Raw genomic sequence first — 15,787 nt, forward strand, 5'->3', positions numbered from 1 at the left:
AGCCTGTGTAGCTGGAAATGGGTGCAACCTCCTGGCAGTGACCCAGAAATTTCTTATTTATCTGCACAAGTGGTTTTGTAGACTCATTGGAAAAGACAAAAGATAGCTGCCCTTCAGAAGTACGTAACAAGTCAACAAAAGCTGTATAATCTGCTACAAAAACGGAGACTAGCTGGGGTTTTTTCAATGGAAATGAGGAGCTTTTCCCACCACTTGCATCAAATGCAAAAGACTTGATGTAAGTGGGTGGAAAATAATTGGGACAAAAGAGTCAAAGGCACTAATGCAGGAAAACATTTCAACAGGTTGGCCAAGCACACAAATGTGCTCCAGAGATGTGGTCCAGGTGGGAAATCCCACCTGCATCTCACAGGAAGTGACAGACTCCAGCTGGCTCCACGGGTGAGGTGGAGGAGGGTGCAGAGAAAGAGGTCAGTGAACAAAATCAGAGCTTCAGACTTCAGAGCTGAGACGTTGACTAAAAGGAGCAGCTAAGCACTGGCACTGCTTTAGCCTGAACTGAACTAAGTGTGTGCTTAAAGGGGATTTTCATGTGCTTTGTGGAACTCAGTCCTGGAACAGAACATGCTGAATGTATTTCTCCATACAGAAATGGCAATTCTATATTCACTGAATGGGAAATAATTTGTTTTCTGGACCACTCTTTCCTCCTGGAGCTGCTTCCAAGTTCTGGACATGGCTTTCCCTCCCTTTGGCTGATTAAGGATGTGTGATAACAGGTTTCTCAGAAGTGTAGTACAGAAACCCTGGAACAAAGACTAATTCAAACACCAAGCTGTACATACATTAATGTTTAACAACAGAGGGAAGAGTCTTAATTCCAAGCTCCTATATCCTATACTGGATACTTTTGCTGGCACGGAACCAGTAAAAATATTCAGAGGGGAGTGTTCTTTCCTTTAGCTGAGATATTCTGATTATAACATGAATCATCTACAACATGCAACATGCATCATTCTGAGACCTCAAAGATGGTGCTGAAATCCAACTTCCCTCCCACTGGGAAAGATTCTGTGATTTTGTCTCCTACTTAAAATCATCCGCACCAGTAGCCCTCAAAATGAGAAACACAACTTCACTCTGAACTTCAGGCAGAGGCATAGCTGGTATCTGGGCAACTGAGTAAGAAGCAGATGGGATATCACATTTGAAGTGAATCAGGGTTTGTTTAGTGTTTCTTAGGTGCTTCCTAGAGCTGTTTTTGCTAGGTGACTCTAAGCCTATCCAAGAAAAAGAGCTGTTACTGCCACCCTAACTCTCCCCCAGAAGGTAGGAGAACCCACTGAGTGTTACTCACCCATGCCCTTGGTGTGGTTGAAGTCTCCTTTCACCACTTTGCAGGTTTTCCCATCGCCACTGCAGATCCCACAGCGATCCTCTTTGGCAGCTGAGCCAATGATCCCATCACAGCCAATTTTCTAATGACAACAACCAGAAGCCCCCATTACTTTGTTTGCAAGGTTAGAGCATCTCTAAACAGTGAGGTCAAGACTAAGACTGACATCTGACTGAAAACCTGAATGGGGAAAAAACACTGAATTCTTAATTACACTTCTGAAATACCTGAAAAAAAGCCTCATTAAGCAGATGGCTCAAGATACCTGAAATGCAAGAACAGTTCAATGGAAGCAGGTCAGGTTCATATCTAGCCAATTTCTACCACAAGATTGCCTATGCAATTATGAAATTTTCCACATGGTTGCACTGTATTAAGAATCAACATTCAATTGAAAAAAATTATAAAATCTAACAGTTTCACCTAAATCTTTGTTATAAATGGTGTTTTCATCATTTTCTATACATACCTAATTTTTTTCCCATAAAACCCTGCAGTTCTGCTTCCACAGATGGGAAGAGTCACATTATTGTCCCTGTAGCTATCGGGATTATCACCATAATCTTCCTTATTCCCAAAGCATTTACAGGTTATGATGGTGAACAGTCCACATTTGTAGATCTTGAGGCTGACAAGACTGTCATTAATTGATAAGAATTGTATTCTGTCCTCAAAATAATCAGCAATTCACTCTTAAAGCATAAATTTCTACTGAAGTAAGCATTGTTGTTAAGCAAGTTATTAGCAGAGATTGCACTGTTAAAAATGAGTTTAAGATTTCTTCTGCATAGATAAACAGTTTCTTGGCAAATGTGTAGCAGGACTGTCACTAATAAGACTTATTTGAATGAGGCTATTGGGTCTCTCCCTTTTTTGCCTTCCTATAATGAAGCCAGAGGAAAGTTGGAGAGATATCTTAGGGAACAATCAAAACAACAAACATTTTGAAAAATAGGGTAAGCAGGGAAATATTAAGAGAACTTGCGCTGTTTATCTGAGCCTGTCTGCATGTAAGCAATGCAGTTTGGATCAGAACTCCAACATTCCCCTTATTTCAGAAGACCCTGGCCACTGCGTGAGTCCAGATGTATTTCAGGGATCAAAGATTGCCAGCGTTCCAGCCATCGGCTGATGCAGAGCTTGTCTGGGTAGATCATTAGGGACAGACATGCTGAGAGAGGATGATCATCCTAAACACATACCAGGGAAATGCTGCTCATTAACTGGCACAGCACCTACACTGGTGCACAGGAACAGCAGGAAGAAACCTGTATAAATGTATAAATGGGAGTTAAAAGAGAGTTAATGGGAGTTAAAAGAGGAAGAAGATCATGGAGTTTCTGGCAGCTGCAATTCTCAAGCCTAAACTTCACGCCCATGTCCAACAAATAATTTTGGGATATTGAATGTGATTCTGCCCCCAGAACAGAAGGATGTCCCAGCAGTTCTCCTTCCAGGAAAATCAGGATGATTTATTAATGGGGTTGCTGAAAGGCAGCTGGAAATAAATGCCTGCCTGCCACCCTGCTGAGATACTGGAAAGGCTGTGTTTAATTTAAGGCTCTGGTGCTATCTTTTATTGTGCTGCATTGTTATTAGCACTATGTGAGCACACAGATGAATAAAGGGAACATAATGAGTGTTGAACCACACTTATTCCCAGAGCTACATGAGGAGTCTGTAGGACTCTAACAGAGGCAGGGAAAGAATGGGGAGTTGACAATCACATGCTTTGTATTTACGCTGGAGTTTCCCAGATAATGGAAACCAGCGCAAGCCAGCAAAGCTTGGGAAGACTGAGTCCCCCATCAGCTGAGACTGGGGTTCAAGACAAGCTATTTCCTCACACGTTTACTTGGTCACTGACACCCTGTGACTTGAGAGGCCCTCTCTGAAGGCATGGAAAGAACCCACTGAATCCACAAATGTAACTCCCAAAATCTTCGCTGTTTTTTACCTTTCATCTTCACCCTAATTCCCTGTGAGTGAAGGAACTGGGAATGGCCCTTGCACCCTCCTCTTCAAAGGCACCATTGCTCCCACCGACTTTCCTCTCAATTCAGGCCTTGAGACTTAAAGCCCTCATCACATTTAGGCCAGGAAATGGCTTCTTACAAAGGACTATCTCTAAGAGAATAAAAAGAGAATAAACCACTTTTTTTTTCTTGGCTTCAAGATGAAAATTGGTGCATTCTTGCACTTTATGGGGGAAAAATACCTTGGAAGTGCTTTAGTGTTGTCTACATAAACATTAGAGTCCATTTCCCTCTCCCCAAGCCTTCCAATCATTTCCAAACTGAAAGTACATTTAATAATAGTACATTTAATAACAGTACATTATGAAACAGCTTTGGGTAAGATTTTGTAAGATAAGTGTATTTTGTAAGATAAGTGTATCCCAAAAGCTGCAAAGTAATTTAGAAACACATTGCAGTGACCGCCTTGGTCACTGATCCTTTGAGAAGTCCCAATTTGGAAAATACTCTTAAAACCACTACCGTGGCCACTCTTAAAGTGGATCAGTGGATCAAAGGGGGAGAGACAGGGCTGGAAGGGCAGAACACAGTGGGCATCACCCTTCTGGGAGCAAAGTACCTGCCAGCAGTCCTTGGACTGTTAATTGAGAGATACATCCAGGTTTCTCCAAGGTGTGAGAGCCCCTGAGATTCCAGCACTGGGTTGAAAAACTGTTGAGTCTGTACATCAGCAGCTTCCCACTGACAATATGCTCTGTGTATTATACTGCGTCCATCTTTTAACTACAGAGCTGTCCTCAGCCTGCAGAAAGCTTTCCAAAAAGTGAGGGCCCAATTAATAATATGCAAGGAGAAAATCCCAAGTTTCACCGCTCAAAAGTCAAGTTTTCACAGTGCAGAAAGAATCCCTTAAAACCTAAATAGTTCAAGGGAGTTGTTTGATCTTTGCCATCTCTCACTTGCTTTCTGTTGCCTTCTGTCCACTGCAATGTACCGGTCAAGGCAAGGGGATTTCTTTAATTGAGAAGCAGAAAGGGGAAGCTTTGCATTTTGAAGAAAGAAAGACCTTGTGAATAACAATAACATCCCGTGTGTTTTCTGACCCAAGAGTTATCCTGCAGATGAGCAGACTGAGTCCATGGACCAGCCCATCCAGCAATTGCTGGATACTTTCAGTTCCATCTTTCAGTCTTGAATGGACTGGTGAGAAGGGAAGCAGCTTTAAAACATGGGAATGCTGGCAAGAAACATGAAAATAAGTCTTTTAGGGCTTCAAGTCCTCAGCATGGACAGTCAGAAATGTGTCCAGAGGTTTCTTAATGCTCTTCCACCCAGGCAGTCTCCTACTCTGACACCGCATTTTGGAGCTAGCCACTGACCTTTAAATTGGCAGGTAACTGCACATTTGCTGAGCCAAAGGCCTGAAATGAATTCTCTTTAAGCCGGTATCTCCATCCACCCTTCCTTCCCGCCCTCCCCCTTCTTCTCATTTTTATAATTAAACATCTGAAAGTACTGCTTGTTGGTTGGTATTTCCAGCTTCAGTCATTGCTGGCTCCAGCATAGGAAAAGTCTTTCTCTTTTGAATACATATCACTTGGATTCTTCTGTGTGAACTATTCTCTGTATTGCTTGGATATTTTTTAATGATATTTTTATTTGTATTTTCAATGGCTGTGAAAGAGCTCAATTGATACAACTTGTGAGAGTATGTTTTGCTACATAAACACAATTATTTTTGTTATATACACCCACCCTGTGCAAGAAATGACATTGTAGGCTCACAAAACTGTAATGCTTACCATATGCTGAACTAACTGGCTGTCTCAATGGATCAAACATAAATATTGATGCAACATGTGCCATTTTACAAATTAATCATGTACAGAGCAGGCTGGTTATGATTCATCTACACTGCCAATTCCTTTTGTCCATAATATCCAATGTCCATTGATACCTCCAGGGATGGACCACATGAAACAGGAATGTACAGATGTGAGCAAGTGACATTCAGATCTGAGGGGAAGAGAATTCTTATTTCTTTGTTTTAAACACGGCTGCTCCTGTGGAGGATTGTGGGTGGCTGTCAGGGCTGGGTGAGGTGAGTCTGGTCCCTAATCAAGCAGTTCATCTCTGAGTTACTCCTATTTCTGTTCCAGAACAGATTTTGCGTGATGGATTGGAGTCCATGTAGGAGTTAGTTCAGCAAATATCCTCCCGTCATTTCCCAAGCCTTACGATTTGGTCTGAACCAGAGCAGCTCTGCTGCATCAGGAGTTAGACACCTACTATTGTAACTTAGCATTATCTCATCTGCATTAGATCTGCAGCGTCACCTGCCCACTGACTTTGTGCTTAGATCCCTCGGCAGCTCATGGGGGTGTTAGACACAATAATTCTTGTCTTTTCACATATACAGATTGAAGGTTACGTGTCAAACCTCTGTGTTCATGAGAGAACATACAAATAATACAAAGCTCTTTCTCATCCTAGGAACTCCTTTACTTCTGTTCTATTATATGCTTTCCATGGAATAAAATGGAAGAAAAATTGGGGAAACAGCATGGGTTTTTTTTTTTCATACCCCTCTGCAAAGAACACCAAAAACCCATAGAACATCAACAGAGTTGGTTTTTGTCACTATGCCTTACTCACCAAAATCTCTGATACTCTTTTTAGCCTCAGATGACATTTCTACAGATCCAGACACGGAAAAAAAAAGGCAATCATAAAACAGGTTTCTGTAGTTCAGACAATCCTTCTGGATTTTGTGCACATGCACTAAATAATTTATCGAAGTACAGTGCTAAGCCAAGTTGTTGTATGGAGACAAGCTACCCAGTCTGGAACATCTTGTACCACAGTTTGTAATGCAGGAATATGAATAATACATGGAAAATACTCAAGTGAGGAGACAAAGCCAGAACTGCAGGCATCAATCAAATGCAGAAAGTGGGTACTAAGTATGTAAAAAGCTGTTTGCCAGCAGCAGATCCAGTAAACAACTTCAATTTCTCCTCTGCCACCTGTGGCACTCTCCTGACACTCTGCCTGCCCAGTTTGCAGAAGCTTTTTTTGAAAATCTGTCCATTTTCCAATTTGTGCTCCCCTTTCACAGAGTGTGGCAATCACTTTCAGAAGAAAGTAGTTCTGTAACATTTTTGTTGTGGTAGGACAGCCTGATATGTGGCTTATTATCATTAAACATACTGTGGATTCACCAGCCAGCTGAAAGTAGGTGCGATATGACAAAACATTCATGAGAAAACTGCAGACAGAGCCAAAACATCTTCACCTCTTAAATTGTTAAATCACAGCAAAGGCTGCCCTTGATCTCTAGCCCAGTTCTGCTATACAGGAGGTCCCTCTTTTCACAGAGACCTTAAATTACATCCTGAAGCACAATCTGTAGTCCCCACTGGAAAGTTCTCATGCTGTCATGAGTCTCAGACTAATCCTCCTTTGAGAAAAGCCAGCACAAGGTCATGTGCATCAGTAACAGTCAGCTGAGCAGCTTGTCTTCTCCTCGCCCCTCTGCTCTGTGACATCTGACACTTTTTTTAGCTCCACTTCTGCCAGCAGTTTTGAATTAACCTCAGCAGCACAGAACAAAGCACTGTAATGGGTTAGAAAGTGCCCTGCTCTCACGAATGTTCTCTCATCAAACACACACCCCCCAGGCTCACGGAAGAACAAAACCCTCAGGGAATCCTCTCCCTGAAAGCCATTTGTCACTTGAAGATAAATAGGAGAAGATGAACCCAACGTGAGGTGCAGGTTGCAGTGCCCCACCCCATCTCCCCCATGGCTGCAGTGTCCATGACTGAAAGCAAACTGCTGCAAAGCCTAAACGAGCACTCACCCTCCTCCTCCTCAAACACATCAGGCTGCTCTTGTTCTCCAGCCTGCTACAGATTTTCTGTCTCTGAAAAATCTCTGGAGAAAATAAATTCTCCTTGCTGGAAAATCAAGAACATTTTGAGAAGAAAAGATCATAGACACACACACACTCTGAACAGGGGATCCAGTTTGCTCAGAGGATGGTAAGAAATGGTGCATTTGAAATGTTCAGCCTCAAAAACAACTCCAATAAACAAGGACAAAATTGAATTAAGACCTTATGATTCATCACAAAAACAAGGAGTAAGGCTAGAAAAAGTCTAGGGGGTTCAGGAACCCCTATGCTAAATTTAGGGCTGACTTTGTTCTCTGGTGCTTCTATGCATGATCAAAGTAATAACCAAGTTTACTCACTCCAGCTGCTTTCAGGTGTAAAGGATAAATACAGGGGTGCTGCTGCTTTTGATGATTTTGTTTCAGGGATAGCAATGCTGACACCAAAGGCTTCATTGACACCTTTTAGATTGGAGGTCCGCTTTAAAGAGAAACTGTACTAACTTCACAAAATACAGCTGAAGGAAAACTCTCCTCCCTTAGTGCCCAAATGTAGCTGGGGCATTTTGAGGCTTCAAAGAACTGTTCCTGCTTTCCTTCTCAAAACCCTTGCAACAGTTTTGTTGTTCATCTACATTCATTCATCATCCAAGAATGATTCATGAGCTGCATTTAGGAGCCTCTAATGAAGGGAAAAGATCTATTACATTTCCTGGGCTAGATGCTCACAGGCAATGGTTACTGCTAATTTGTCTGCTGCACTGACAATGTGTCATTCCTGCCTTTGAGAGCCTCTAACTAGAAGGATTACATAAGAAAATAAATAACAGTAATACCACCCTCTGATTTCAGCACTTATTCTCTGCTCCAGGCCCCCTGCAATGCTTATTGCCAAGCTTTGTCTACACTGGGTAAAGAAACAAGGAGAGGAGTAATTAAATGAATATGGCAATTAAATTGGTTTAATAGGCAGCTAGTTAGACAAGTATCTGTGGCAAATGGGGTACACAGGCACATATGGCAATTCTCAGCACTGCACTGCATATAAGGCAGAGGAGTATTATAAATGAGTTCACAGGGCTTTCAAATCTGCTCAGCTTGAACGGATCATTTTGCATTTTTTCTCAGCCAGATGCAAATGGACTGAATGTTCTGCAGCTGTCATCACCTCTCTGCACAGTTAAAGGCAGTTGCCCCTGACTCAGAGTGCAATTTGCTTTTCGTGATGTACCTCCAGTGCTCTGTGCTCATAAAGGAACTCATTTGGAGGGAGCTGGCTACTGATCCTCCCTGGATGAAAAAAATGTGCATTGCCATGATGTCTGATTTACCATTTGTGGCTGATCTGAAGGTTTGGGGCAGTAAAACTGGACAGCCCAGAGTAATGGTCAATGGCACACAGCTGGAGGTACACAGCTGGCCTGTCTATAAAAGGTTATTAATGGAGTTTTTTTTAGCTTTTTTTAGATACAGCCGAAAACAGAGAAAAATTCAGTAACTTGGGATGCACCATGAACGTGGCTCTATGCAAAGCACTTTGTATTATAAAGAATCAAACTTGTACTGGCTCCCCAGATTCTTGCTATTCGTATTCTTCATTGGAATAAATTAGAAAGCCTGAATTAAAAATGCCTCTTCAGCATCATCTATCAAGAAACCACGAGAAGTGTCTCCTGCAGCAGTGCAAAATTCAGCCCAAAGATTTTTTTTGCTCTTCTCTTTGCATTGTTATTAGTAAAGCTGCTTTATGCCCCCAAAGCCTCTCTCACAGCCAGGTGAGTATTGTGTTCATTTATCTCCCTGCCTTGGAAGGCTCAAAGAAATAAAAATATGCAGTTCTTAACCACTCACAGAAATCAGAAATAAGGCCAAATTTGGTGTGCCCTGTGCCCCCAGGGCAAACCAGTGAAGTTAGTGGAAATAAAGGGTGATGCTAAAAAGCTGTTCTGGTGGATACAACAGGCTGGTTAACACCAGGAAGGGCAACTCCTACCCCAGGATACAAATCTAGATGAAGAGAAGCTTAGGGGAAGAACTGCCAGGAAGAATTCAACACTGGCAAGGCTGCTGTAGCCAAGTGAAGTGCCTTTCCCATAACTCTGGTGTGCACAGCACACTCTGAACACACGCTACATGATCAGGAGAGAGGAAACCCATGAAGGGTCTGCCCTGTCAAAGTGTCTGTGACAAATGACCTGAATCCATCACCAGGAGCACCCACTCCAAGCAACTTCCTGTCTTTGATGATCTTTAAACACACATTTTCTCATCTCCCTTCCCTTGTCCAAACCTTAAATCTCCAGTTCATATGGGTCTACACAACTCCATTAAATTTTCAAGGAACCTGAAGCACCAGCTCTAAGACCTGCCCTCCCCAAGCATTCAGTGTGTTACAAACTGTCTCACTGTCCAGAAAACCAGGAAGAGTTTTATCACAAAGATCTCTCACACCTCATTTTGGGTCTCTGTGTAATTTGGATAGAGAGAAATAATCATTGCAATGGATATAGGCCATCACTCTAAGGAAAAGGGAATCAAATCAGAGGACTCCGGCTCATGCAGCTGCAGGAGCCAAGGAGAAACTGGTACGGAAAAGTTTCTTCCATGTTCCTAGGAAGGAACCAGGTAGATCTGAAAAGCATCATGACTCTGGCAAAATAATGCTTGTAACAGGCTAGTGACAATGGTTTGCAGCTTCAGTGCTTTTATCAGTGATTCCTCTAACAGCCAAAAAGGAGCAGTTAAGCAGGCCAGACTTCCCCTCCAATCTGCTCCCCTCACAGAAGTCCCTTCCCACCCAAGCCATGGACACAAGCAAATGTGATTATTGAGCATTCTCAGCTGCTCAGGAATAATATCATACCTCAGGCATTCAGCACAGTTCTCAGATCAAGGCACAGCGCCATGGAGCGCTTGTAGTGGGCCTTATAAAACAGGGCTGTCCCCTCCCCTCAGGGACAGCCTCCCAGCCACCCACACGGTGCTGCTCCTGACTGAACCTTACACTAGAAATAGAACAAGAGAAAGTTACTCCACCTGGCACTTGCCATGTACACAGAGGTCTGTCTCGTAAGGCCCACAGGGAGTTCCATCCAGGACTCTGTCTGTCACTAGCACGGGAGAATCCTTGCCCAGTGGAGAGCAGAAGAGCTCACATGGCTTATCTGGAAAAAGAAATATGACAACTGCCCTTGGGAACAGCACAAACAAGTGTTTGAGGCAGTGGTGATGCATTCTATATATGAATGGATTTGGATATCTCATCTTTGAAGGAGCATGAGGCTTTCAGTTTAGGCCCGTCATTGTCCCACTTTAAAATATCAATATTTAAAGGGTTATATTGATGAGATTGGGTTTTAACAGCACAGAAAACCAATCAGTCAATACATTTTTGTGTATCTGTTTGTAAAGAGAAGATGTTTGTTACAGGGAACATCCATCAGTCTGGTAGGAATGATCAAGTCATTGTGTCTCACAAAATTCAGGCTACAGCCACTAATTTTAGAAGAACAAGTTCTCCAGACCATTTCATATCCCACCAATATCTGGTTGAATAGCAGATAAACAGCAAGATCCAGCAAAGGAGTATTAAAGGAATGTAGGTGAGATAGGCAATCATGCTGAGGTGCCCCAAAGTGACATAAATTAAAAAATGTCACAGGCAAGCCACCTTGTTTTTTCAGTTCCAAACTAACTGGAACTTTTTAATGTTTAAATTCCCAACTCTCTGATTCCCAGTCTGAAATTCCCAGTTTCAGACTGGGAATCAAGTTAAGGCACTTCTCTCCCAGTATTTCAAAAAGATGAGTAAAGCATTGACAGCTCTGTATGTTCTATTAAGAAGGCTAAAGGAACAGCAGGGCAGCACCAAGAACAATTAACTGCAATTAGTCTTTCACCTGCAGCTAAGGGGACCTATTGCAGCCTTCTCACCAACAATGGGAACCCTGCAGATAAGAAACTGCAGTGAAAGAACAGCAAGGAATTACAGATTGAGATGAAAAAAACTCACCATCCATGATGACAGCTGTCAGGAGGCTTTTCTTCTTGTTGGTGTACCTGTCGTGGGCCTGGCACTGCTGGTCCCTGAAGCTGGGCACCCCTTTGGGGCAGGGCAGGTTCTCACACACCGTGTGCTCCACGCTGGCCCCCCGGCAATTCTTCCCACCTGGCCCGGGGCTGAGGTGGGAAACAAAACCAGGGTCAGCACCAAACACCCGGAATGTTCCACCTTCCCCTCCCACACTTGCTTTGCCCCCTGCCTCAAGCGCTCCTGAGGATGGAGACACAGCAAACATCTCTTCAGCACATGTCCTCCTTGCAATTAAAATACCATAGAAGCAGCTATAACCTGCACTATGGGCAGGGTATCCAGAAACAAACCTCTACTGCAGATAACCTCCATCCATGAAATCCATGCCATTTCACATACTTGTTTTTTAAACATGCAGGAAAGGCTGCGAATGCAACATCAGGATTAAGCACCTGCAAACCCTATCTGTTTTTATTGATTAATCCCCAGAGAAGAAGGAAAACGCAAATTCTCAGCAACAGCCTATATTTTCTTTGCAAAATAAAACAAAATACAAACAAAAAACCACAAGTAAGCTGGAATCTGGAATCCCAGATCTCAAGCCTTATACACTATGAGCCCAAGCACTGCCTGGGATTTCCAATAAACAGTACAATCCAAGCCCACCCTGGCCCATGCCTGAAACAGCGACTGCATGAGACCTCCTGGTAGGCAACTCCACAGCGCCCTTTCACTGTATTTATGCCAAGAGAATCCACCCAATAACGGAACTGAGGAAATCAAAGCCCAATTATGCTGCTGTGACCCTTTGACATGACAAGAAGGGACTGGAGAAGGGATGCTCTGTTTAAGCCAGTGGTTTTCTCCTCCGTTCAACTGTACAACAACAGCCCAAAGCCTAAGCAAGAACACAAGGCAGTACAACTCAGAAGTCTGCACGTGCAAACTGGCTCAGGACACACTCCTTACAACCACGTGGAGGCAATGCATGTAAATGTTCAAAGAAATTACAGAGAGGAAAAACCAAATCAAACAGTGAAGCAACTGATTTAAAAATACTGATAGTCCCACAGGCTCAGAAGTCAGTTGGCAGAAGCAGAGATTCCTGTAAAAAAAAAAATCCCAAGACCAAATATATATAAAATAAAAGATAAATCCCTTAGCCAATATTTTTGGACAGTGAATAAACCAGCTGCAGAAGTGGGCTGAGGCCAAGAATTTGAAGCAAAAGAAGATCACGTGTGTATCCCCAGCCAAGAATGTATATGAGCAAGAGAATTTTAAAATCAGTGTGCAGTGTTGGAAGGAGCATTTCCTGTAATTTAAGGAACGATGATGAATGGATTTAGGTTTGGTCAGCACTGGAGCTGACAGTAAAGAAACCAGCTCAGTCCCCCTTTCAGGAAAATGAGCTGGATATTATAGACATGCAACTGCAGTTCACATAAGGAGAGAAATGAACAAAAATATCCTTTTCACATGATTACAGGTCAGCAGCAGCAATTGTGAGCCTATCCATCATCTAGGCATGTCTTCAAAGTGACTGTGTTGTTATCCAGAATTTCAACCCCAATTTAAAAAGGAAAGTTTTGGGTACTTTGTGTGTAGAAGAAAATATAAAATCTGAATAAAGTCAGAGATACCCCACTTGGAGGGCTGCTCCCAAGGCTGTGAAGTTATAATAAACACAGTTGAGATGGTCAGTTAAATGGCACCATTGTAACCTGTTCAGGACTCCAAGACAATGAAGAGACTTCTAGATGGGCCTAAACTGACCTGAGAGATGAAGGACAACATGTACATTTCATCCAGAATCAGAAAAACATCCAAGCCCAAGCAGAGAACATTGGCTTGTTTGTAGTCACTGTGCAGGAGCTAAACAGCACCCAGGGCTCTCTGTGTGCATGAAAACTTTCCTGTTCTTAGGCAGCACATCCTGACTGACAGAACATCTCAAGGGGCTTTGCCAACACAGCTCTGGGGCACTCTGACCAATGTCAGCCACTGCACTGCTCCCCAAGCCCAAAGCCAGCACTCCCTGCAAACTGATCTCTAAGGCACATTGGCTCAATCTGGTCTGTAGATCCAGATCAGCCCCTTCTCATTCACTGCAGTGCTAGAGGAGAAACACAGCATCAGCTTTTCTGCCAAACTACATGTTTCTAATTCAACTATATCTACCTTAGAATCACTGCAATGGGAAACTTCCAAAGGTAACTCTTCAAGACACCTCCACAGAACCTATTCAAGTCACTCCAGGATTCTGACCTGGTCATCACTGCTTGTGAATGAGAAATTCCTCAGGCCTTCTGCACAGCTCTGCTGCCCATTTCTCCCCTGTACTCTTACAGCAAGGGTTGCCCAAGTGAGAAAAGGCTGCCTGTGTGGGAAAAGGAGGTGTGAGGACTTACGGCGGGTTGTCACATTTCCGCTGCCTGAAGCGCACCCCGGTGCCGCAGGTCCGGCTGCACATGCTCCACTGGCTCCACGCGCTCCAGTCCCCATCCACGTGCTCAGGGATGGGGGTTTTACTGACACACTCCCCAGCTCGACACCACTGCAAGGCAACCAGGTTAGCACAGCCTGGGAAGAAGCCCTGACCGTGCACAGGTGGAATTTAAAGGATGTCTGAGGGATTGCAGCAAGTCCACTTTTAAGTTTCTAGGGATTTGAGGTTTTGGTGAGATGGAGGTGGGAGGAGGAAGGGAGGAGGTGAAACAAACTAAATGCTCTGCACACTTTCTACTTCAAATACAACCCAGAACATGACGAGCTATTGGTTTATGCTAAATACTGAACATCTTGGAAACATTATTCCCAATGCTGGTAAACAAAAAGTGATGCTGCTGAGCATTCTGATTACCTTGTCTGCGCCACATTCGGTGCCATCCAGAGGGGGGTCCAACTTTGTTTTACAGGATGTGTCTCCTTCCACCAAGCACCAGAGCCCAGCACACATCAAATGCTGTAATCACAAAGCAAGGAGATGCAGTTACTACTTTTGGAGATGCCAGCCATCATTACAGGATACACTTCAAAGCTCAGGCAGTCTTTCTCAAGCGAATCCAGAGGCATCCAGTTGGTTTGGGAGCAATTATTTTTTAAGGGTTGATTGGCATTAAGTGGTGAGGCTGGAAACATGAAAGAGATTGATGGATGCCACTGACAGAAACAAAACCTACCCCAAACAAAAAGTGTGCTATTCAAACAGATTTTTTTTCACAAGAATAAATCTGGTCCATTAAAAAGGAATCCTATATGGGAGGCCATGTCGGGTGCTTTGGAACCATGCCACATGCTTAGATGTCCAAGATGCTTAATTACTCCTACTTTTAAAAAAAGATATGTAACTGCAGCTGGTGGTAGCAATAACCAGCCAGAAATGCTCCTGGGGAGAAGGTTGAATGAGAAAGAGGAAAGGATGTCACGGTGTGCTGTGCAGCAAAGGAGGAGCTTGGTGGCAGGCAGGGTCCCCAGTGCTGTTGCTCTGCTCAGCCAGTGTGTGCTGCAGGGATCTCAGTGCTGACCACAACTGTGTGATCTGCCAGATCAATATGTTTTCAGAATTTAAGAAAAAGCACCAGGGAAAGGGGCCTTTGCATTGGTAACATTTTCCACAGCACCCACCATGCTTCGCATTCCATGGAAGTAGATGATTTCAATACAGTGCTACACAGCTGAGTACCAAAAGAAAGAAAAAGAAGAGTTACTTTTCTTTCCACTATTGTTCACAGTTCAATGTAATGGTAAAAAGATGAGAAACCTGACTCCAGTGCCAGCTGGTCTTGTCAAGATTTATTGCACCTCATTAAATAGTTGAGTCAACACGCTTCAGCCTCATGGTTCTTTCCCAATGTAATGTAAGAGACTGGGTGCATGTGTGTTTTGTGTACAGGCATGTTGGTATGTCTCTATAAAATAGATCATATCTCTATAAAAAAGATCTGTACAAGAGAGGGTGCAGATGAGATTGATCCCAGTCCCAGAGATGATGTAGAACATACCAAAACAAAATAGTTATCACAGCAGTATCTGCATCCTGCTCCATTTCCACATTTCTTTCTGGAAAGAGGATTTTGCACTATTTAAACCCAAAGAATATTCACAAAAACTGGAAGCAGACAGCACAATTTAACATCTGTATTAACCACAATGCAGAAAGTCATTGTCAAACAAAGAAACAACAGCAAATACTCTGGGGAAACCTAAATCAATGAATTTTCAAGACATTTTCTCTGAACAAATAGAGCATATGGGAAAATATCAGTCTTTAGTAATTTTGACTAAATGACTGACTAATTAGTGGTTTACCCACAGCTCTGAAAGCACTTAAGCACCAATTAGCCATAAGGGCATCACACACTGTTTTATTGATAGGTATAGTGAGGCAGAAGCATTGACAAGGCAGAGATTTCAGAGCTTACTGAGAAATTCATTGTTCCACCCCATAACTCCCAGATTCTCAACCCCCTGCCTTCTGGAGAGGACTAAAATCAAAAGGTACATCTATTAACCATCCAAAAGTGT

At 43.1% G+C, this 15,787-nt stretch overlaps 1 protein-coding gene across 1 annotated transcript in view; it reads right to left on the bottom strand.

The window, feature by feature from the left end:
- Window positions 1-15,787, bottom strand: part of ADAMTS17 (ADAM metallopeptidase with thrombospondin type 1 motif 17) — a gene marked incomplete at both ends in the record, with an annotated part of 152,857 nt that overhangs the window by 48,078 nt on the left and 88,992 nt on the right. Inside the window, 5 exons of the mRNA XM_082291026.1 lie at window positions 1,319-1,439; window positions 10,264-10,391; window positions 11,240-11,406; window positions 13,672-13,817; window positions 14,124-14,225. Coding sequence (XP_082147152.1) covers window positions 1,319-1,439; window positions 10,264-10,391; window positions 11,240-11,406; window positions 13,672-13,817; window positions 14,124-14,225 — 664 coding nt within the window. The remainder of the gene's footprint in view (window positions 1-1,318; window positions 1,440-10,263; window positions 10,392-11,239; window positions 11,407-13,671; window positions 13,818-14,123; window positions 14,226-15,787) is intronic.

This window comes from Coloeus monedula (genome assembly GCF_965178545.1).
Source record: "Coloeus monedula genome assembly, chromosome: 14".
Classification (NCBI taxonomy): domain Eukaryota; kingdom Metazoa; phylum Chordata; class Aves; order Passeriformes; family Corvidae; genus Coloeus; species Coloeus monedula.